This window comes from Linepithema humile, chromosome 6 (assembly GCF_040581485.1).
Source record: "Linepithema humile isolate Giens D197 chromosome 6, Lhum_UNIL_v1.0, whole genome shotgun sequence".
In the NCBI taxonomy this organism is placed as follows: Eukaryota; Metazoa; Arthropoda; class Insecta; order Hymenoptera; family Formicidae; genus Linepithema; species Linepithema humile.
This window is the reverse complement of record NC_090133.1, coordinates 23,054,913-23,078,382: the sequence shown is the minus strand read 5'-3', so window position 1 is coordinate 23,078,382 and position 23,470 is coordinate 23,054,913. Positions and strand designations below refer to the sequence as shown.

Here is a 23,470-nt window from a genome sequence, read left to right as displayed (position 1 = left end):
GTAATGCATTGAAATTGAAGGAATATATTTTGAATATATTTTGAAGAGAATAAACCAATTATATATATATGTGTAAACATTGTATTTTTTTTTGATAAATTCACCTCACATTTATTTGTTGCGCTATATATGTATCATATCAATCGCAACAATTTTTAATTACTGCAATTTGATCATATTGAACTTAATAATTTAGTAAAATTGTCAAAATAATGTTTGTTTATTATCTTTGAAGGATATATTTATTATTGATTAACAAATATTATAAACATTGCTCCACATACTCTTATAATATTAAAGGCCACATTTAGAAATATGCCACAAATAGAAATTATTACATCTTATACCCTATAGTAAAATACAAACGCGCATGATGAAATGCAAAAAAAAAAATCTAAATTATACAATATATTCTAAATATGGCCATTATAAGTTTATAAACACATATTTATAGGAAAGAGTATCCTCGAGCTAAACGTATCTTGATCAAAACGCTTAGATTTCTCCATTTAATAGTTTTTTATCAAATAAAAATTCTGCCAACTTTCCATGCGATGATGACATTTTACTCAATATTGCGAGTTTTCCAATAAGATCACGTTGTCCTTTATATTGTTCGTCCAAGAATTCCGTTATAAGATGGTCCACCAACTGTAAGAATGGCAATGCGTTAATAAACTTTTCTGTATACGATTAACTTTTATCTTTGAACAAAACTTACATGGTAATCATTGATATTTTCTTGTTTAATATCTTGTTTAATTTGTTTAGGATGTTTAGGATCTTGTTTAGGATCTTGTTTAGCATGTTTAGAATCTTGTTTTGAAGTTAGTTCACTTCTTCCTTCCGGATCTTCACAAACTTGAATTATATCCTTAATGCTTTTCGTAACCTTAACTTCTAAGTCCAAAGCATATTTGAGAGCTTTACTTCCGTCAAGAGCGTCTTTATCAATTTCCTTATTAATTTCTTGCAGTTCACTGATTTCGTTCTAATAAATAACAAACGTCACTATTAATACATTTGATAACTATATGATTGTTCATAATCTCCACTTATATATCATTTATTATAATGTTAAACTAATATAACTTTAAAAAAAGAGTATTTTCTTAGAAGTAGTTTAAAAAACTTATATACTTACTGCATAGAAGTTGGAAGATAATAGCTCAGCCATATCAAAATATATTTTATTTTCATCATTAGTATTTTCGTTCTTTGTAACAAGTGGTCCACGCATTAGCAAATAGTCGATGATTTTCATTGCATGCTCTCTTTCTTCACTTGCGCTTTCAAAAAAGAACTTGCTAAAGCCTGGGCGATCTACAACATCACGTGCAAAATGTGCCCCCTAAGAAAATAACATTAATATAATATATCATTTGTATGTTCATGTTAACTTAACAATTTTGTTTACAGAAATTACATATTGAATTAAAAATATATGAGCAGATTAAGATCACTATACCATTGCAAAATATACCAGGGCAGCATTGATTTCCATTTGAACTTGATTCTTCAATTTGTCTACACATTCCTTATGCATCTTATTCCAGTCTGATTCCCATATTACATTTGGAGTCTTCAATAAACCTAAAAAATTACATACATACATATATATTAGAATTAAATAATATATAAGGCTCAGCAGATTATTAAAACCAATTAAAATCAATAGAAGCGTAAAGAGCCATAATGCTGGTTAATCGTGTGAAGGTTAAGATGTATTCATTAAATTGTTTACATCAAACGTTTCGACCTGCCATCAGGCCTTCTTCAATGTACAATAGTAAAAATACAAATAAAACAGAAAATTTGCTCGCAAAATTCAAGACAGTGTGAAAGATGTGGAAGACATAAAAAACATCCTTTCCACCCGATTGTGGTTTAGTAGAAAAAATCACAATCGAGTGGAAAGGATGTTTTTTGTCTTCCACATCTTTCACACTGTCTTGAATTTTGCGAGCGAATTTTCTGTTTTATTTGTATTTTTACTATTGTACACTGAAGAAGGCCTGATGGCAGGTCGAAACGTTTGATGTAAACAATTTAATGAATATATCTTAACATATATATTAGAGTTATTAGAGTATATTAGAGACACACACAAACAAAATCAGTTAATTATTATATTTAAAAATAATAATAATTATATAGAGTTTATAACAATTATAGTCTGATAAAATTGACATTATATTGTACAATAAGTCATCTTCGATAGATAATCAGTACATGTATTAATTTATCAATATTTTATCAGAAAATCAATATTTTATCAGAAGTACTTTATCAAACGTGACTGATCAATCGCAATGTTGATAGCATCTTTTCATAAATGAAATTACTTAATTATATAGGAATAATTGTATCATTATTGAAGCGATAAAAATTCTTTTTCAATTTTACTTATAATTATGTACGTACACTGGCGGATCCTGGGGAGGGGGGGGGTTAAACCCCCCCCCCCTTCCAAGTTAAAAAAAATCAATTTTGCTGGATCCGTTTCAAAAATCTTGGTAAAAAATGCATTAAAACAGGTCAAAACCCCCCTTATTATCGACATCAGGATCCGCTAGTGTGTACATACAATATAAAATGTACATTATTTAAACTCGCAATAAATTATTAGTTAATGATTATACATTGATATCAAATTTAAATATTAATGTAAAACTTAAATGGGCTTTATAAATTAATTATTAATATTAAATATAATTTGCATGTCAGATTAATATGATATTCACACATATTATAATACTATCGATTATTCGTTATAAATATTATTTCTGTTGCTGCTACATTACAAAATATACGAATGGATCAGAACAATAACGATTTATCAAAGTGAACTTATCAATTCTAGAGTGAATCATGCAGATAGGGAAAGAACTTTGGAATTTCAAGCAATCAATATATACACGTACACTTTATCATTAAAAGTTATCTTTATACAAAATAAGATGAGTAAAGATTAAAAGAATTAATTTGCTGTAGATATATCATATATACGTGACATAAGTTTTAATTACATTTGACGTTCTCATCCTTGCAACTTGTAAAAAAAATTTTTTTCTATTAAATAATATATGATATTTAGGTTTTACATTTTCTGTAGGAATTTATTATATTATTTACAGAAAAGATAAAAATTACATCATGAGCAAAGCTTGTAAGAATTTATTAACGTATATGTACGTGTATGAATAAATACATTGCAAAGTGTTTAGATGTTCTGTGCATAAATTCTCATGAGACCAATCGCATATTCATTAAGCCAAATGTAAGACATAGAATAATTGTATATACAATACAAACAATGAAACAAAGCTCAGGCAACGGCAGACGTACTCAATGACTGATAATATTTTGTAAATGGCTGTGTTGATTTCCGACAGTTGATCTAGCAACTCTACAACTTTAGCCTCATTTATACGTTGTAGAGCGATAATATCGGGTCAATAAAAATTGCATTTGATAAAATCGTATCATATACGTATAAAAATAAAGTGGGAAAATAGAGATCGCCTTGACATATGCACATATGTACGTCTTGGAAATCAAATGTATTTGTTTGTCGCTAACCTTCCAAAAGAGGTTACAAAATTATAAATTATTATTAAGAGTGAGATTATATGATATTAAACTACATACCTACATTAATTCCATAACTTGTTATAAAAAATAACTTAAGGAAAAACTGCTATTTCCTGTGCAATAGTTTGTGTATTTTCGCAGTTAAGTTTTGATAATTTTAAATGCGTCATTAGCATTGCGCAATTTAATGTCTGTTTATAGACATATGCGTCATAGATATTTCACCATATCCTTTGTCAATTGTACAAAACTTAACGCAAAGGAAATGACAAACTATCCGATACGCATGTGTCGAGAAATATATCAAGAATACGCGTGAACAAAGACCATCTTTGAACTCGTGATCATCACGTTTTGCCAAGCTCTGCTCTTTTAATAAGAACACATAACTCGTTATTATTAGCATTCAACAAAGTCCAAATCATGCAATATCTTATCGTTCAACATATGTATAAAAGTGACATTTGTGTTCGGCGAATTGATCGAACTATTGGGCCAGATTTTACTCCAAACAACAAGTATGTTTTTTTCGATTGCAGAAAATTTATATTTGCAAAATATTTATTACCAACAATTATACTTATTTATTATTTTCACTTTTGATAAAAATCATAAAATATGGCAATATTCTGATATTTAAAAAAATAATTCCATAATATTACTCTGATGGGGTTGATATTAGTTTAATGAGAATCAATCGACAAGAGAACAACATTCAATGGTCTTCTTATTCAATCAAAACAAACCATTATGTTCCTATATTACTTTATACGCTGAGTCATTCCTTTCCTCTTTCTTCATATGTAATAGTAAGTTGTGCTGCGTGACAAAATCTATCTTTTTACATCGATAAAACAGGAGAAATTCGTATTTCAGAGACAAATGAATCAATTTTCTTATTAAGGTAAAGATTATATATAAACTCATGCAACATTTCAAAATCGTACTACAGATGATTTTTAATATAAAATTGTGTTCCAAAAGCCGATTTGTACTCTCATATTGAAAAATATAAGAGTAAACATGTAGAGAAAAAAAGAGAAATACCAATGCCTCGTGTATGATGCCACAATCAACAATATAGCGTGATGTGGTGCTCGCGCATCTTCAATAAAAGATGTCAGATATGACGAGGAAAAGAGCGAACAGAGAAAAAGAGAGAAAGAGAGAGAGAGAGAGAGAGAGAGAGAGAAGAAAAATAACATATGTCGATTATAAACTTACAACTTGATTTATCTGATGCCAAGATGCCGCCGACGCAGACCAGAGCGACGAGAAAAACACAGAGCGATTTCATTGTTGTGATTACAAGACCGCGCGTAGAGGTTATAATACACCGCAAGTCGAAACGTTTAACGGATAAATTGCGCGCGGCGCCGAGATCGTTAGCTCGTTCCCGCAACCTTTATACGCACTGGTATAGAAGGCTGCTTTCGTCGGAGCTAGATAAGAGAACGGCCGCTAAACTAAATACGTCGTCTTACAATCGTTGATCCGCCAACAGTGATGGTGCTTCTGAATGTTGCAACATTCGTACTTTAATCGCTGACAGGGCAGAGAGGGCGCTGGGAAATCCGCCCCTTCTGTTCCCGAACTATCCCCGCAATTCCCCCTCTGCGGCAAAACTGTCGATTGTGCGACGCACAAAGCGTCGGAGCATGCGCTATGACGCTTCTTTTTCTTCCTCTATTCGTCAGCTGACTATGACTGGTCGGAAACTATCGCTATCCGTGGGTAACGTTCAGAGTTCATTGTTGGGGGAAACGTCGAAGCGAGAGTATTCACGTTGCTCTTCCAACCGAATCGTTCGCGTACCGCTTGCGGCAAGAAGTATCTCAGAAGTCATACTTACAGACGAGACTCCAATAATTCCGTATGTAGATAAGAAATAATATATAATAAGGGGGAAGGAATATTTTTGGGGCATTTTTTTGTGTCTTCTCGCGCGGTGTACGACAGAAAAACGTACTGCGCATTTCACCGACAAGCGATCGTTCATCTCTTCATTCAAAGTAATACAAAGACATTGTCTTAATCTTTAGAGAGCCACGTTACGTTATACATCTCAAAATCAATATTTGAAAAATAATAAAATCAATGTTAGATCAAAATCTTAATATTAAAGAAACATGATGGTAATTTTGTTGAATGATTGCACAATTAACAATATTGTATTATATTTTTCTTTAAATTTTCAAACATTTTTATATGATAATTATATACTGAGAACAAGGAACATTCTATAAATGTGTATGCACAAAGTTATACTTTATTTTTATTATAAATTTAATTTCAGCAAAGATGTTATTTTTCGGAGTATTATCTATCCTTCTGCTGACTGTTTCTGCACAAACAGTGGGTGGTAACAGTTGTAGTGCAGTAATAAAGGACACTTGTGCCAGCAAGACACTCACGAATTCCGGTATTTATTGTATTACAGCAATTTTACTTTATTTTGCTAAACTGAAACCATTTTTGTTTTATACTTTTTTATTATAATATTTTTAAAAAATAATGCATTCTTATGAATAGCGTTTATTTATTTTGGTTTATTAACAGAAAACTGTAATGCCAAATATGGAAATATCGATGAACTTCAAGAAAAAGTGCAAGAGTATATAAATGCTAACATCCAAAAAAGTTTTAATTTTCTACTAATGTCTACATATTTTGGAAACTTTTTTGAAAGTCGAGATGGACTTAAGGGATTATATCGCAAAATTTCTGATAAATCATGGCAAGAAGCAATAGAATTAAGCAAATACCTTGCACATCGTGGTAGTGTGATAAAGCTCACCGTGAATCCACATAACCAGGTATCTGTAAATATTGTCTATTTGTGTTTAACTCACTTTATATGAAAGAAAGGTTATCAATGTTTCTCGTTTGTCTACAGGTCGATGATTCGAAATATGAATTAAATGAAGTTGCAAGTTTAGCTAAAGCACTTGAACATCAGAAGGAACTTGCTGATAAAGCGTTAAATCTCCATGATAAAGCATTACACAGTCATAGATTGAATGACAAAAATACCGAGAACACTATACCACAACGTGTGAACGACGCAGGACTTGCTCATTATATTGTGGAACACTTCGTAGAACCATTGACCGAAAGTATAAGACAACTAGCAGGTTATACAAATGATTTGAAGAGAATGCTTGCGGCTGATTCATACCCAGTTTCTGTGTATCTATTTGATGAATATATTAAGTCAGCTTTGTAAAAAAAAAAAACATCAATATATTATATATAATATACATAATGTTCCAATGATATGTTATTAACGTTATTATTGCTTTCTTTTTATCTCAAATATTAAAGATTTTTCATATGTAAAATACAAAAAATAAACAATAAAAGATATTGAATATATATACTATAAACCTTTTCTCTATCTTTTTTAAATCATCTGTGATTAACGATAGTTTAATTTGAGTTTAGCAATAAATTTTTTTTTACTAGAGCTACTTTTATCGTCTGAAAACTGTCAATTTCTATTTCTATTTCTACAGCATTCACAAGCTGCCCGAAAAATCGCATAAGGTCATCAATAACGGTGAAGAATATCTCGATTGAGTTTTAATTCTTTTTCAAGTAAAGTTTTGATTTTACACAAATCGGATAGAATTTATTTCTACAGCTAATGTTTAAATTAACATCTCTAGTCGCGTTTGTAACAAAGCAAAATTTATTACACAAAATTTTATGCCTTTGTTTTCAACAGATATGTCTACTTGTATTGTTCACAGTACAAAGTACAAGCGCATATTTTCCATTTACAAAAATTTTACATATAAGCACACGCAATGATTAAAATATAATTAACATTTAAAAACATGACAGAATTATCGTCGTTTTTTTAGTATATTACAATTAAAAAAAAATGTAATATGCATCTTACACATACATGTGTAAAATTATCGAGGAAAAATTTGTTTACCAAAGATGCTCATTATAAAATAATAATGCATATTAAAAATGTTCACATAATTACATGTTTGAATACTAAAAATATTCGCTTAATCATATAATAGAAAAAAAATCTTTCTGACGTCTGATTTAAAATTGAGCATCATTTATCAGTTATAAAGGAAACTAAATTGCGACATAACTATAGTGTCGCCTTGCACGTATTTTGATATTTCTTTATCATTAAAGATATGTATGTCTATGCACTTTAGACTAGAAAAAATAAAAGTTTTACACACTTTTATCTCAATTCGTAGAACACACACATATACATACTGTAATGTAATTTTATAGGCATAGATTGCAAATAAGCCTCTGATATTTTGTTCCATTTTTGCTATTATTGACCTACAATATTTTACATGAAATCTGACCAGTACATGTACGTAAGTATTATAATGAATAAAATTTTTCATTTAATGTCACACAATTTAAAAAATCTTAAGACTATTGATATATTTTCCTAATCTTTCTGCATATAAAAATAATGTTGAAAAATTAATAATGAACGAGAATTATGAAATATATTATTGTAGATACAAACTTAACTGTGTAATAGAATTTATCAAAAAAGAAATAAAAATGTCTCGATAAACATAGATCTGTAAACTAACTGTTTTTTAAATATTTATTATTTTAGTTAATAAGTCAAAGTCTCTCTAGAAAGTATTAATGATATATACGATCGCACTACGTACATTGATCGATATCATGAAAATTCAGAATATTTAATAGGCAGCTTCGAAATTATAAAGAATTAACTTTATTTATGTGTATCTGTAATAGTAACGAAAGTTACTCTCAGTTGTGTTTCCAGGCGAGCGTGAATTCATTTCATCATTTATTATCGCTTCTCGTGAATAATCTCGAGATATCAGTCCATGACGTATGAAATATTAATCTATGTTTCATATGTGTGTCATATAAAACTTTAGACATACACACACACACATATATATATATACTAAATAAAAAATTTTAAAAATAAATATCTAGAAAGTAATTGATTTATAGATCTATATATATTAGGACTTCAGTTTTAATCTAAAATTTATCACTTAATTAAATTTGTATCTATAGTTCTAGTTGTATCTGTAGTTCTAAATACTCTAAGTGTATGATGTGTGTTTGTCGCGCATAAGTGACACTTCTTTTGCATTAAATGCCATAATATATATCTATGATATTATAGCGTATTTGTGCTTATATTATATTTCTTTCTCTTCATCCATTCATTTCATTGCATAGAGCAATTACTCTTTTAAATTAAGTAATTAATATTAGCACTACAAGTATAAAACATGATGATTTGATAAACTAATTGTTATAAGGAAAGATAATTCATTATGCAATATATGAGAGCATATTTTACGAAACATAACAAGTCAATATGATATATTACTAATCACATAAATTATTAAAAACGCCTCATATATAAAACAAAATATACTCTATTGCTTCAACGCTATTAATAATATCCATATGTCGTAGCAGTATAATTTATCTATTCTAGATTTCAATCATCTAGATGCATATATATTGTCTATTTGTCTTGTTAAAACTTTTTTTTAACTTAATCAATCTTTTAATTTTTTATTTCATTATTTTTTTTAATATATTTCTCTTTTTGATGAGAGAACATAGAATATTTAATCACTTTATGTCATATGTGAATCATAGAAACATTTTTAATATATTTCTGCAATAATCTACATGTATCTAACTTGTTAAAGTTTGATATAAATATATACAGTTTTCTAACGATATGTTCGTCCTAACATTATTTTTATACCATTCTGTACTGTTGCGATATGTACCAATCGTTATAGTTTGCATCATCTGGAATAAATATAGATGACACATTAATGTATAACAGATATGTACACATACATATGTATGTATTCCGTTCATTTATATAAAGCTATTGTTAATTTAATTATGTAAGATATAAATACTTACTACGCTAATTTCAATAGTTTTATTAAATTACATATTGAATATTCCACAACACAGATTTAACTTTTTGTTGATTTATTATGCATTATGTCCCTGTATAAGACAACAAAAATTTATTAAAATGGACCGAATTATATTCTAAGTATTATATTATATTACAAGTAGATTTTAATTAAAATCTAAATCATATTATAATCAAAATAACTCTGGAATAGAATTTCTTCTTACCGATGAAGGCATGGTTTTAATATGTATCAATAAGGAAGCAAGCTCAAGATCTTCGCTATATATATTTTTTAATGGAACACTTCTATATCCTGTCCTTAAACAACGCACCTATGAAAAATGAGATTTAAATTAGAAACATTAGAAGACATTATAAGTAACAATACTCTATTTCAACCTAGACATAAATATTTTTAATATTGATCAAGTATTTACTGGATAAGTAGCTTGTCCTATGAAATTACTATCGCCAAACATATCTTCGTCTTGCACTAAAAATCGTATAAGAGCAAAATATGGATTGAATATTTCAAATTCACATGTTTCATTCCACATTGGATTAAATCCATTGTCGGCTGTAAATTCAAGAATTATAATTATGTTTAGCATACAATTAGGCTTATTGTAAAATTGTAATTAAAATGGACATGCTTACGGATCGTCTTTGTTGTTAATTTCGTTCCTGAATCGAAATCTGCTCCTATAATTTCGATTTCGACGGATGGACTGGCAGTGCCTCTTCCTGATCTCATTAAATGCCTCGCTCCAATAATTTTTAAACTGATTTTCAGCGAATCAACTCCGTGCAATGTATTTTTGTCACATGGATTAAAGTCATGTCTAAACATGAATTCTGGCTTCAATAAATAGCCGCAATTTCCGTTCTCTTTAAATTTCGCCTGATTTAATTGCATTGACTTGTCTCCGGTCTGATAATTCAAAGCTACCATTTGACAACCAGAATTCCACATCGGTACGGGATTGTAATTGGATGAATCGATGCGTTGACCCTTTGGATAAACTCTACTAAACTGAACCTATAAAAAAGATATTTTTTGATCATCTATTTTAAATCGCATTTTAATATTGTAATTTATTTATATACCTGATGGTACTTTATAAAAAATTTATTTTCTTGTTGACACATTAATTTTTCAGCCTTTGTTTCGGGAAAACTACTCATTTCGTGGAACGTAAATCCCTTAGTTTTTAGTCGCTCTATGTTAAATGCAACTGATCTACAATATACTATAAGATTAGACATTTCCTTGGCAATTCTCCATGCTCTTTCCATTTCCTTATGCTGACTTTCCTAAAAAAAAATATTCATAACGCATATTATCTATGCCAAGCAATATTTGGATTTAGATACAAAGTAAGTTGCATATTTACCCTAACACTTGCATTCTGCGCGGTCTCTTTAATACTTGACATCCATTCTAACGCGGTATCTTTCAAGGGTGTCGCAACTTCGAATACTGAACACATACTAGGATTTTGTATCCTTAAGATCCATTCTAGACCTGGTCTTTCTCCAACTGTTAATTCTACTACAGCACCCATGATATCCAATGAACCTTTCTGCAAGCTGCCGAGCATCATAGAATCTGCCGACTAAAAAGTACAAGATATTGTTAAATTAGACGCAGTAAATACTGTACAGCAAACGTCATGTCAATGTGTTACAGTATTTTCTTGATTATTATTTGTAAATATGAAACTCGAGACCTACATCTCCCTGATTTTCTTGTTGATCAATTTCTTCTACGTAATTAGCAGGAAACCAGTGTTGTTTTTTACCACCATAATCACCTCTCCACCATCCTTCACTTTGTCGATTGACATTAGTAATTATAGCATGCTTGACTAACGTCAATTCGTCGTCCCGTCTAGCTTTATAATCATACATAGCCTTAACTGTAACCTTTAAAGTAATTAATATAAAGTAAGTACAAGTGCATTAATACATTTATACATGTGCAATCAAATAGAATTACAATTCTTATATCCATTAATATTTTTATGCATATTTTTATTATTGCAGAACTTAGTATATAAAGTCAACAATTATAGGTACAATTTTGTTACTTTACTTACTTTCGACGTAAAGCTTGTAGGGTCCATGTAACCTGGGATGCCATAAACAGATCCATCATCATTATCCTAAATAAGAAGGATAGTATTTGTTATTTTCACCATATATCTATGTATCTATAAACTTTAAACTAAAAGATTAAGTGCATACCAATCCCATTCTTCTAATGATATCCTGATTAACAGGATGGCTTAGTTTGATTTTTTTATACAACGGATGCCGTTCGTAATAATTTACTAATTCAACCAAGCTCTCGAATTGTACAGTTCCAGTGCTGTAGAGCCTCCCTTCAAGTTTTATTTTACAATGTTTTATTTTCTTTTCCGCTCTGTGTAATAATAGAGTATAATGATAATATCAATGCAAGAAGCAAATTATACAATCGTAAAATTATAATAAAAATACATAATACTTTCAAGAACATACCTAAATGAAATTGCATAACAATTACTTTCTCTTTCACTAGGTCTCACTAAAAAAGCACCATCCGTGGGTATACGCTTTAGCATCTCTTCTGCCGCAATTCGCGTGCATTCAGGATGCCACCATTCCTTTTCCTCGTGTTTGTTTGGTTGAGGTACTGGTTCTTGTAGAGTAATTAGAAATTCCTATAAGCAAATTTTCATTTTTAATCCGATATCTGTAACATTCTTTTCACGATACATAATAATTTTTGCACACACTTACTTGGCTTCTAAGCGGATGATTGCGATAATGAGTAATTAAGCTGTATAAACTATCAAAACAATTGGTGTCAATAAGATAATATTGCGTTTGTCCCATTTCCTGTTTCAGCTTAATACGACAATGATTCACCTTTCCTTTACGCCAGAACGATAAACAATAATCACCCACAAATGTAACACATTCTCGTACTAGAAAAGTACCATCTCCAAGATAGGAATAACATCGTAATAATTCTTCAGCCTCCTCTCTTCCCCTTGCTAATTTCCCATGAAACCATTTTTCCCCAAAATGCAGCTCGTCATTTGGCGCGCCCTTTTAAAATTGTAATAAAATATTATTTCAACACTTCTATTTCGTGTAGAATATATTCACATATCACCAATCCAAAAAAGAATCGAAGAAAAAAAAAAAACATATTTTACATATGCACGTACATCCGACGTTCTCCTAACGCTGCTTTCTTCATCATCATCGTGTTCCGTTTCTTGCGATCTTGAAAACGTGTCTGTATAAAACAACTTCTGTTGCGTCAGCACAAAAAAATGAGGATTCCATTCCCTATCAACGGGATCCTCCAAATAAAGAATCCCATTTTTCACAGTATTTCGAAGATCCATCTCTTGCCTGCTTTCATCATTTCGAACAAGAAACGAGGATTCATCGACTCCGTCCGGAAGTTTCTTATGTTTTAATAAAATTTTTCTACGTAACGCGAATGGAGAAGGAAGATAAGTTTCATTTTTATCGACAGGCTGAACTAACAGCATATCACCAAATACTTCTTGCATAGTCGTTGCCATTTTGCGTTGTTGCGGCAAGGTACAATTATCCTCAATAGACAAAATAACAGGATATCTGAATGGACAAGGCGTATTAATAAGAGATATGAATATGTAAAAATAATCGGTTTCTCCTTTTTTTCTTTTTAACTTACTCGGATGTAGAAAAAGCATGCTCCTTGATAGTTTTAATAACGTCTAAAAATTTAATTTTAGTGGTAAGAGTATGTCCGTGGAATATAAATGGCATTCCATCTGGACCATCCCAACAATCAAGCTCTATACATCTGCATCCTGCTCTTAATGCACGCACATAAGCCTGACAGCTACTTTCACTGCTAATCTGATCTCCCATCAAGTATCTGCAATATTATCATTTTATATACATATTAATATTATAGCTAATATATTATTGCACATATCCTAACTAACAATACAATGTTAAACTAATAATATATTTATATATCGTTAGTTAAGGTTGTAGGAACATTTACAATTACATATCTTTAAAGATTACATACGTGTTATGTGATGACGCTATCCAATAATGTGCAAGAGAGTGGCTCATATCTTGAGAAACTTGATTAAATTTTTGATTCCAGATGTCGTTTTGTTTGGAAAATAAGAAATCTATAAATTCTGAGAAGGTAAAATACGGTTCCTGTATATCTCTCTGAGGATCTTGCAAATATTCCCTAATAAAACGCGATATTTCTAATTCATTACTTCCCAAACTATCTTGTTGTTCAGTAATTAAAAAGTTTTGGAATTCTTGAAGTGTGATGGTTTGTGCAGTTTTGGAATAATTCAACAGTTTATGCCAATCTGTGAGATTCTGTAAAAACATATGTTAATTTCGCATAGATATATTAACATAGATATCACATTAATTTAGAACAAACGGATAAATAGTGATATTAATAATATTCATACAGAAATGATATACTTACATTCTGATCAAACATTAGTTTATGGTATAGAATAACGAAATCATCAAACCCAAGCTCATTTCGGTTTCTCGTATCTACTTCTTGGAACAATTCTCTGAGTCTATTTGTAGCAATTTTGCAATTAACTTTAGGCAAAAACGCTTTTACATCTTTCAATGTAACCCTGTTAACAAAAATTTAAATATTAAGATGACATAAAAGACGGTGTAAATATTTATATATATAAAATATAAATATATAAATCACACACGTATGCATGTATCATATGCATACAAAATTTCTAATGCATATAAAGGGTGCAATGGAGACTTCTGAAGTTTAGCCACACTAATTTCCATTACATCCTATATAAACATATATAACATAAAAAAATTCGTAGACTATTTACATTTCACGGGAATTTTCCATTGCATAAAATTCTCTTCTAAGCCATCTTTCAACTTGTAAAGGATATGGTGCATTTATAGTGTCTTGCACTAAGTGACGTAATCCTTTAACCCACAACTCACATTCTTTTTCACTAAGAGCTGAAATAAACACAGATAAATATTATTTTAAACCAACTAATATTTAATATAAGTATTACTTTATTATAAGTATTGAGCAATACTTGTCTGTAATAAAAACAATCAATCTGCGATAATACAATTATGTATGATAATTACCTGATATAGAAAGAGTTTTCAATCTAAATTCTGAACCATAATATACAACAAAGCATCTTAGATTCTCAATTCTCTTAGCATCTTCAGGCCACTTTTCAAAATCTTTAGATTGTTTCCCCACCCTAATTTCTTTAACTTCTCTTATTTCCACTGCAAATAAATGAGGTAATCAAATTATCATGTGCTTCAAATATGTAATATTTATAATTCTAATAGATCTTATCCAATGTATTGGCAATATCAAGAAGTTTGTCTGTAAATAAAAAATAAAAAAAAGTATATCCTAACGTAATTGAAGGGAAGGATCTCATTGTGCACAATGTTTAATGTTACAAATTAAAATAATTATTCAAAAATACTAATTGCATATCTCGATGTTATTACATGATAGTGATTTAAATTATATTGCAGGATAATAAAATATAAATATAAATATAAAAATTATTGGATGAGATCCATTTTAACTGACATAAACTCGATTTTTACAAACTCACCCTTATATAATAAAGAACCTTCCCTTCATGGTTTTGACCTATAGCTACTATCCTTAGCTAATATTGTGACCATTTCTGCTGTGGATATCTCAAAATAACTATAAAGACAAGATATATCCCTAAGACAAACATTAAATAAAATTTAAAAAGATGAATGTAAAATAGAACCTTACCAGAACCATCAAAAGGTCTGAATGTTGCGCTTCTAGACCAAACAATTTGTCTAGTTTCTCTTCTTATCATAAGAGTTTTCTTTTCTGGCCGTTTTCTTGGAAAAAACTTAGTAACTACAGTACCTCTTTCCAATTGACTAATAATTTGTTCCATTTCAGGTATAATTCCATTCATTTTTGAAAAGTTATGTTGCTGTACTGTAACATATTTATTTGACAAATAATTTAGACCTTATGTTGTTCAATTTTGAGTTTAATTGTAAAATATTTTAGTGTAAAACAAAAATAATTTACACATTTTATAAAATAGGTCTCTTAAATAATAAAATCATGTTTAAAATTTGCAAAACTCTTTATTACAGAAAATGCAACAGTATAAATTATTCTACTATTACGAAAATATAATTTTTTTTGTTGTTCTTATAAATTTGTAGGAACGTACAAATTGAAGAACTGTAGTTGTAGAAGATTATGAGATATGTATATACACATTTAGCCATAAATGATTCAATCTGATTTACAGATATTCTCGTCATCTTCACATGGATTACGACAAAATAAAATTACAATTACGAACTTTGCATAGATCTGTTAATTAAAATGTATCTTTCTAATAACCTTTACAATGTAAACATAACCTATCCGATTTGCCTCAAAATGCGAAATTGTTTTTGCGCAAGCACATTCACAATATTAATAAAACATGTGATTAGAACTGTTAAAAAGCATCGTACATAATTATATATTTCTAAAATACTTCTTTGAATGCGGTAATTTTAAAATTTAATTTTATAAACGCATTGTTATGTCGTGCTGTTAATTTTCCATGAGCGTGACAATTTTTACTATATTATCAGCGTCTTATACTTAAAAATATGCCATACCTGTTTCTCAAATAATAATTTTTTTTTAATCGTATAAGTGACTTCAAGCTACTTCCTATAGCCAAGTTTTTTGACACATCCTCTTTTAATATGTCATTAATTACTCGTTTAGGTCAGTAATGCGATATTTCCAACGAAGCTCCACGGCTCACGATCCCACACAACCGAGAAGCATGTACATGTATTGCGCAGAACGCTTTGCGCAGCACATATACACAGTTCTCGCTTGTGTGCGGCTCGGGAGCCATGGAGCCCCGTAGGAAATATTGCATCAGTGGTTTAGGTTCAGTTTTAGGGCCATAGCACACAAAAAAAAACGTAAGCAGTAAAACTACAAACGTAATAAATATAGATTTCTTATGTTGTTCGAAGAGTGTTAAAAATTAAAAAAAAAAAGAGAAACCTTTGAATGGAGCACTAAATTCTATACAAACTGAAAAGCGCCTCCCATGCAAGCTTCCCATATAAGCGAGTGGTCAGACAAAGAGAGGCAGTGGGATTATTTTGTCTCTTTTCTTCACAGGCTTATTGAAAGCCTCCATTTTTTTATATACATGTGTAGAGTATACATGAGTATACGCATGTACAAAGTTCAGGAAGAAAGCCTACAACAGAAAGAGACAAAACAATCCGAATGTTCTGTTTGTCTGACCGCATCTTAAGCACGGCGCTTTCCAGTTTGTATAAAGTTCAATGGTTTTAACTTATCTAATTTTATCACCCTACTTCTGACCAAAGAGAATTAAATAAAGTGGAAGTCCTATAAAAGCGTAATATATTTTTACGTATACTAAAAACTCTAGAAGTAAGAATCTGGTTATGTTATCCAATATTTGATTGGTTTAATATGAAATGACAAACCAATCAAAAATCTGACAACATAAACCAGACTCTTAGGTCGAATTCCCACTGAGCGCGTCACGAATTAACCAATCAAAACATCCCATTTTATCGCATCATTTGCCGCGCGAATAAAATGGGATGTTTTGATTGGTTAATTCGTGACGCGACGGATGACGCCGACGCGTGACGCGCTCAGTGGGAATTCGGCTTTAGGATCATTAAAAAATTCTTTTTTTAAGACGTTTTTAAAACGTCCTAAAAATATCTTTTTAGAACATTTTTCCGGCATCGAAAAACCGTTTGGTTTAAATCTTAGATAAAATTTAAGTCAAAACTTAAACCATTTGGTTTGAGTCTTGACTAAAATTATTAAGGACGTGATTACAGAAATTGTTGTTTAAAGAAACATGGCCACGAGTGGAGTTAAAGAGGTTATAAAGATTATACACAATGTCAGTGAAGTAAATTAGCGTTGTTATTCTGTAAATTGCACACCAATTAACAATTTATGTTGCTTAAATTGCATATAAAAACGTGACACCATTTTTATGGTAAAACGTAAAACTTCATTTAACGCACACAGAAGTAAATGAATTAAACATTTAAGCGCACGCAACTAAGTTAAAAAAATTCTCCATTCTTATTTCATTATAATAAAGGATATTAAAAAATAAAAACATTAATTTTATAAATTGTAGTTTAACTCGCATCTATTTTAGGCATATATAAGCCGTACATGAACTGATAACGAGAAAAAATTTTTCGGGGCCGTAAGTTCTGTTTAAAATTCCATGGACGTTTTAGCGAAAGTTCGTGTTTTCTCACGAGCCAGCGACGTGTCAAACGCAGTCAAACGATCATCCTGAACAAACATGCAAACATGATTGCGTCGAACACACCGTTAATTTATTTCACATACTTGAGGGAATATTACGGAATATACTCTTTCTGAGAATTTTTTACGCAGCGCTATTTCAATTTCCATGCTTTCGTGTACTCTCCTTTCACTTGCATCACTGAGATTTTACTTTCCACTTTTCATATAATCTATTCAAAGACGCCGAATTTTAGAAGACTGAAAGATGTTTCTTTTAATTCTACAAATTACTTAAAAATTATGCAACTTTGTTTCCAGCGCAAAACACCGTTTTCAAAGTTCTCTAGAAAGTATTCGCAATCCTCGTAGAATATTAAGCATCAGCTAATTAAATAAAGCCAGTTTTAGTTCTTCATAAATTAGTGAAAATTGAAAGTAGCCATCCGAATAATTAAACCTTCAAAAATGTCACAAGACAGGACGAAAGCTTCAAAATCCGTGCAAAGTTTAAACATTGAATTTTAATAGCATCCAAATTTTCTAAGCTCTCTTTACTATAATTGTTCTATTCATTCTAATTTTAGAAATATATTTAATGATTTATATGGTGTCCCACGGATTTTCCGCTTTCATTTCCGTGCGATTGTCGCCGCATCGCAAATGGCGGGAAAGTTTTTTTTTTCTAATCAATTTCACATATTTCAGAGGAAAGGTGTACGCGCGATTTTTGAGCATCGTTCCGAATGTCGCCGGAAACGCGGTTCCACGCCCAAAAGATGACCCCCCCTTGTACAAGGAGGAAAGGAGCGTACGATCTGTACGAAACCCACGGCGTCGAAGTCTCCGTGCTGGGCAAATCTCACCGCTCGTCGGGTGGTAAAAGTATTGGCACGAGGTGTCCTCATTGTGTATATATAGGGGTGCCTGCCAAGAAGGCACTGCAATTCTTCGTTGAACGTCTGCAGAACCAACATCGATATTTGTTGAAGTTTTCTTCTGTGGAGATCAGTGCGCGTTTTGAAGCGCCTAATTTTGTTAATTAGGATCGAACAAGTGTTGATTGTGTCAGGTAAATTTAGTAGATGATTTTTAAAAATATAAGATTACATTATGTTATTATGCATCAAGAAGCGCACGATTGCCGTAGATAACAAATATTAAATATAAGATCAAAAACGATTCGACTCAATCACATTTGAATTTTGTTTTAGAGAATTTTTTTTTATTAAGAAAAATGTATCATATTTTCTCATGTATTAATATCTGATTATACAAAATACTATTAAGTAATATCTTTAAATAATATTAATATTATTATTAAAAATTCTTAACTTTTATATACAAAATTAAGAAAGAGTCTTATATGATGGAAATTATATTTTAATAACAATGTGTAAGATGGATTAAGAACAATAATAATTAGTGACAGTTGAAGTGTCATCTGTCATTTGAAATTAGGACGCACCCTATATAACGTTGCAATCGTGGAACCGGTTTGAAGAGAATCGCTTCTTCAGGAAAGTTCGGACATTTAAACACAAACATAATAAAGAAATTTATATTAACATTCACGATCGAAAAAAGAAGATAAAGCTAATTAGAACAAATCTCGTTCATAATTCAGTTATTTAAGTAGACGATATTAATTTCACATTTCTTATTCACTGACCATAGCGAAAAAAGAAGAAGAATGATAGCGCTCGTACTTCTTACCGCTCTCGTGGGATTTTCCTCCGCCCAATTCCAACCACAACCCAGCGGTAGGATTTTGGAATCACCAAATCCAGTACTTTGCGCACAGAGTAAGTTTTGCGTATCCTTACTTTTTATCTCAAAATCTCAAGCAACATGCAAGCAATTGTCAAAGACGTTCTTTAAATATTTAATATTGAGATGCTTTGTTTTATATATAAATATTACATTTGTTTTTCAAATTTTTGCACTACTTGGATGAAAAGGCATTTTAATTGTATGAAATTATTTTTTACTGCCGTATTGTTTACAAATTAAAGGCGGTAAATGATCAAATTATTCAATGGCGTTAATTTATTCACGATTGATGGAGATAATCGTTGCTATTGTTGCTGGTAACTTTGTATAGATGAATCGACCGTGGAAAAAAATGATCATTTAGAATCTTTATAAAATTTTCACTAGAATAAATAATAGATATTCCCAACGCTCGGGAACCACGCCGGAGAGAGTTTTCCTATTTCCCTCGACAGCTAAACATCTAAGGGAACCACGAACCAGAGAAAGTAGTTTCCAATATTTGTGATTAAAGGCGGTGACCCTGCGGAATCTTCCTTCTCCATCTGTTTTCCTACTTCCTACTCCGCCTTCGGTCCCGCTTCGAGGTCACTGTTTACCGTCGCTCGGTCCCGACCCATTGTACATCGTATTCTCTTATCGCCACTAATTGTACGTGACCGACCATTCTTACATCTTCGGCGCTCACGCTCGTTATAGAAAGTGTGACGATGACACCGACGACGGTGTAACTCGAACGCATTTGAATTGGAAATGTCCTCGTCGTAAGTAGTACGAAATATGTCGGGTGGCACTTTCACGCTCATCGTTTTCGACCGGGTCAACAGCGACGATGACAAATCTGTCTAATTTAGAGCGCCGCTTTCGTATTTTTTCAGACGATTTTCCAAGCTCTCTGTTATCAGAATAGGAATTCGTAGATAAAAGACTTATTAATCAACTCTTTCTTGAACTCTCTAGAAGAATGCGTTTAAAATTAAATTAAGCTTTGTTTGGAATATTTCTATGTTTGTCAATTTCTTAATCTGTTGAAATACGTTTAAGATGCGTTTTGCTTTTTCTGTCTAATGTTAAAAGATTGTAGTAGTAAATGGATTAAATCGTGTTTCTAGAATATCTTTCTCGATTGGGACATCATCGACGAGCTTGTAGAATTCAAAGGCGAAGAATGTATGAGTCATGCACATAACTAATTTTTTATTCATTAGACGCAGCCCATCGATATGTTTCGAGCCATATAAAACTGTCTCATATAAAACTTTCTTTTTCTTTATCCGGAATGTGACGATGTAATCAGCATACGGCACGAGTGCCAATGTCTAGGTCGTGACTGTGGTTGGCGAGGTCATCGTCGGGACTGACACTAATTTCACAACTTTCACTCCGGCAAAGGCCTCCGGCTCTTTCCGATAAACATACTTTGCGCATTCAAAGACATTCATAAAGATGATTGCCTAATTATTATTATTCAACGGCTATTTCATTCGCTTAGTTTTCTAATTACGATTTTTCTGCAGGAATTATCCATCAACGATTCAATGGGAAAGGTTATTACTTCTCGTGGGCCGATCCGAGGACGGCCGGACAGGAGGTGGACTGGCTGTCGGGTAGAAACTTCTGCCGACAGCGTTGCATGGATCTCGTTTCTCTGGAGACTTCCGCCGAGAATGAATTCATCAAGAGCCGCATCGTTCAAAGTACATATTGCTTCACGCATTGTTCGTGAAAGCGGGAACAAAAGATGCTAATGAAACGTTTCTCTTTGCAGACAAAGTGAAGTACATCTGGACCTCTGGTCGTCTGTGCGACTTCAAAGGCTGCGACCGACCGGATCTGCAGCCTCTGCACATCAACGGTTGGTTCTGGACCGCCGAGTTGCAGAAGCTCGCGCCGACCAACGATCGCAGCCAAAACGACTGGTCCGAGAGCGGCGGGTAAGACTAATGCCTTGTCTCGTAACTATTATTCGCAATATACTACACGTTCATAGCGCATACCGGTCTGTAATTTCGCGCGTAAGTACAACGCTGCCACTCGAGTCTTTGTATGCATCGAGATGCATCAATGTGCGATTTTCTCTTTTCAGATCAAGGATGTCGAACGCTTCTTAATTAAATCTTTCTCATCCGCTTACTACAATTGCCCATTACTCTTTACTCTGTAATCGCTAATACAAAGTCTATGACAAAGGCAAAGATAATGCATGCGTTTTGATTCATCACAAATATTGATATAATATGTGTATTTTGTTCAGCATTGGCAAACCGCAGCCGGACAATCGCGAGGCCATCCAAGGCGGCGCTCCCGAGAATTGCTTGGCGATCCTCAATCAATTCTACAATGACGGAGTGAATTGGCACGACGTGGCGTGTCATCACAAGAAACCCTGGGTCTGCGAGGACAACGAGTCTCTTCTGAAATACGTTCGCTTCACTAACCCGAACATTCGCATTTAATGGACAAAAAACTTTAAGGAATGGTAGCTTTACTTTCATCCGAGCAGGTTTCAACGTCTATCAAGTTACAACGTTCAAAAGCCCGTCTATGCGGCACGCCAGAGAAGCGACTGAGTAGTATATAGAGAACCTTTATTTATTACAACCATAATGTTATTAATACTCCCATATTCATTTGATCGAAATGCATGAATTATTTAATGTGCTTTTTTAATAAAAATTTTACTAATTTCTTCATTCCCAACAATACGACTATTTATATATAAATATAACTAGATACAAAGAATATATGATAAAGTAGAGACTGCAGTTTAAAATGCACAACAGTTACTATAGTTTATGAAAAATTATATAAAGTTACATTCTTAAAATAATATATGTATACTAATTGTACATTCCAGATATAGCAATAAAGTTTTACAAAAGCATTTACAAAATTTATATTGTTAACATTACTTTTTACCTTCTACCATTATGATGTGATAGCCAAACTTTGTTTTCACTGGTGGATCTGTGTAAACTGGAGATGCCAGATTGGAAACTGGTAATGCAAAGGCAGCATCTTGGAAGGGCCCTACCATGGAACCTCGTGTCATCCAACCAAGATCACCCTTCAGGCAATAAACACAAAGTTTCAAACACAATTACAAAAATTATTTTTAATATAATTAAGTTATTTCAAATGTAGGCATATTACCCCGGATCTGGCTTTGTCCTCACTATACGTCGCTGCAACTTCATTAAACTTTTGACCAGCCTTCAATTTTTCCAAAGCTTCCAATATTTTCGATTGCTTCTCACACAGGACATGTCTAACCTGTGCATAAAAGAATAATTGTATAAAATAAATTGCATGAAAGTTTTAAAGATGTAAAAAGAGTAAACGGTACACGAGTTATTGTTAACAATTATTAATAATCAAATAGACATGTATATTGTTTCTCTTGTCAAAATATAAACTATTATATGTACTAAGTAACATATTTATTTGCAAATGACACGCGTATATGACACATATGTTGTTAATAATACAAAATGTATTGCCTTACTTTCACTGCATTTCCTCCCTTTTTTTCCGCTTTTCCACTGCTGCTTTCCTCCGAAGATTTACCCTTGCTAGTTTTCGCGGTACCGGCATTCTTCTTCGGCATGATCGTAATTTTAGGTTACGTCAATTGCGCCATCGGAATGTAAATCCGTAAAGAAGTTTTCACGCTTATCATGTGTGGATAATTAGCGAATTGATATAAATGAGTATTGGTAAACAAATTGTTGACAATTTATTGAACCAGAAGTTTATGTGTAATGGAGAATATAAGGAATACAGAC

General features: G+C 31.7%; 5 protein-coding genes across 8 annotated transcripts; 2 read left to right on the top strand and 3 right to left on the bottom strand.

The window, feature by feature from the left end:
- Nucleotides 1–8: 8 nt before the first annotated feature.
- On the bottom strand, nt 9–5,144 carry Fer1HCH (Ferritin 1 heavy chain homologue). Its single transcript, XM_012368306.2, has 5 exons — nt 4,819–5,144; nt 1,469–1,593; nt 1,145–1,351; nt 722–991; nt 9–651 (listed from the first exon to the last, which is right to left on the bottom strand). Exons 1-5 carry the CDS (start codon nt 4,889–4,891, stop codon nt 496–498), a joined length of 831 nt encoding a protein of 276 aa, XP_012223729.1. The 5' UTR covers nt 4,892–5,144; the 3' UTR covers nt 9–495.
- Nucleotides 5,145–5,305: 161 nt separating this feature from the next.
- Nucleotides 5,306–6,980, top strand: Fer2LCH (Ferritin 2 light chain homologue). Its single transcript, XM_012368307.2, has 4 exons — nt 5,306–5,467; nt 5,891–6,016; nt 6,154–6,410; nt 6,491–6,980. The coding sequence occupies exons 2-4, from the start codon at nt 5,896–5,898 to the stop codon at nt 6,818–6,820; spliced, it is 708 nt and encodes a 235-aa protein (XP_012223730.2). The 5' UTR covers nt 5,306–5,467; nt 5,891–5,895; the 3' UTR covers nt 6,821–6,980.
- A 168-nt stretch (nt 6,981–7,148) lies between these two features.
- sl (small wing phospholipase C gamma 1) lies at nt 7,149–16,774 on the bottom strand. 4 transcript variants are annotated; one of them, XM_067356688.1, is made up of 20 exons: nt 16,659–16,774; nt 15,372–15,569; nt 14,705–14,854; nt 14,428–14,566; nt 14,040–14,202; nt 13,611–13,924; nt 13,245–13,451; nt 12,745–13,165; nt 12,311–12,622; nt 12,050–12,231; nt 11,774–11,951; nt 11,626–11,691; nt 11,261–11,452; nt 10,921–11,142; nt 10,634–10,840; nt 10,184–10,565; nt 9,964–10,103; nt 9,751–9,858; nt 9,526–9,615; nt 7,149–9,405 (listed from the first exon to the last, which is right to left on the bottom strand). In XM_067356688.1, the coding sequence occupies exons 1-19, from the start codon at nt 16,717–16,719 to the stop codon at nt 9,601–9,603; spliced, it is 3,657 nt and encodes a 1,218-aa protein (XP_067212789.1). In that variant the 5' UTR covers nt 16,720–16,774; the 3' UTR covers nt 7,149–9,405; nt 9,526–9,600. The 4 variants fall into 4 exon arrangements, with proteins under 4 accessions (XP_067212789.1, XP_067212790.1, XP_012223745.1 ...); XM_067356689.1 differs by having other exon boundaries at nt 7,149–9,402; XM_012368322.2 differs by lacking the exon at nt 16,659–16,774 and adding an exon at nt 16,256–16,416.
- Nucleotides 16,775–17,344: 570 nt separating this feature from the next.
- LOC105673008 (L-selectin) lies at nt 17,345–22,673 on the top strand. The gene is made up of 6 exons (XM_012368332.2): nt 17,345–17,550; nt 18,621–18,984; nt 19,590–19,717; nt 21,203–21,382; nt 21,454–21,619; nt 21,940–22,673. The coding sequence occupies exons 3-6, from the start codon at nt 19,606–19,608 to the stop codon at nt 22,139–22,141; spliced, it is 660 nt and encodes a 219-aa protein (XP_012223755.1). The 5' UTR covers nt 17,345–17,550; nt 18,621–18,984; nt 19,590–19,605; the 3' UTR covers nt 22,142–22,673.
- On the bottom strand, nt 22,452–23,349 carry LOC105673009 (peptidyl-prolyl cis-trans isomerase NIMA-interacting 4). The gene is made up of 3 exons (XM_012368334.2): nt 23,191–23,349; nt 22,839–22,958; nt 22,452–22,752 (listed from the first exon to the last, which is right to left on the bottom strand). The coding sequence occupies exons 1-3, from the start codon at nt 23,290–23,292 to the stop codon at nt 22,594–22,596; spliced, it is 381 nt and encodes a 126-aa protein (XP_012223757.1). The 5' UTR covers nt 23,293–23,349; the 3' UTR covers nt 22,452–22,593.
- Between the last annotated feature and the right edge of the window lie 121 nt (nt 23,350–23,470).

Coding starts and splice junctions, on each gene's coding strand:
- Fer1HCH (XM_012368306.2), bottom strand. CDS start 4,891: ATGAAATCGCTCTGTGTTTTTCTCGTCGCTCTGGTCTGCGTCGGCGGC. Junction 992..1,144: donor TATCTTCCAACTTCTATGCA/GTAAGTATATAA, acceptor GTTATTTATTAG/AACGAAATCAGTGAACTGCA. Junction 652..721: donor AAAATATCAATGATTACCAT/GTAAGTTTTGTT, acceptor CCATTCTTACAG/TTGGTGGACCATCTTATAAC.
- Fer2LCH (XM_012368307.2), top strand. CDS start 5,896: ATGTTATTTTTCGGAGTATTATCTATCCTTCTGCTGACTGTTTCTGCA. Junction 6,017..6,153: donor CAAGACACTCACGAATTCCG/GTATTTATTGTA, acceptor GTTTATTAACAG/AAAACTGTAATGCCAAATAT. Junction 6,411..6,490: donor CCGTGAATCCACATAACCAG/GTATCTGTAAAT, acceptor GTTTGTCTACAG/GTCGATGATTCGAAATATGA.
- sl (XM_067356688.1), bottom strand. CDS start 16,719: ATGGGAAGCTTGCATGGGAGGCGCTTTTCAGTTTGTATAGAATTTAGT. Junction 14,203..14,427: donor ATGGAAAATTCCCGTGAAAT/GTAAATAGTCTA, acceptor TTTTGTTAACAG/GGTTACATTGAAAGATGTAA. Junction 12,232..12,310: donor ATCATCCGCTTAGAAGCCAA/GTAAGTGTGTGC, acceptor ATTTGCTTATAG/GAATTTCTAATTACTCTACA.
- LOC105673008 (XM_012368332.2), top strand. CDS start 19,606: ATGATAGCGCTCGTACTTCTTACCGCTCTCGTGGGATTTTCCTCCGCC. Junction 19,718..21,202: donor TCCAGTACTTTGCGCACAGA/GTAAGTTTTGCG, acceptor ATTTTTCTGCAG/GAATTATCCATCAACGATTC. Junction 21,620..21,939: donor GACTGGTCCGAGAGCGGCGG/GTAAGACTAATG, acceptor TATTTTGTTCAG/CATTGGCAAACCGCAGCCGG.
- LOC105673009 (XM_012368334.2), bottom strand. CDS start 23,292: ATGCCGAAGAAGAATGCCGGTACCGCGAAAACTAGCAAGGGTAAATCT. Junction 22,959..23,190: donor AGGGAGGAAATGCAGTGAAA/GTAAGGCAATAC, acceptor TTTTATGCACAG/GTTAGACATGTCCTGTGTGA. Junction 22,753..22,838: donor AGGACAAAGCCAGATCCGGG/GTAATATGCCTA, acceptor TATTGCCTGAAG/GGTGATCTTGGTTGGATGAC.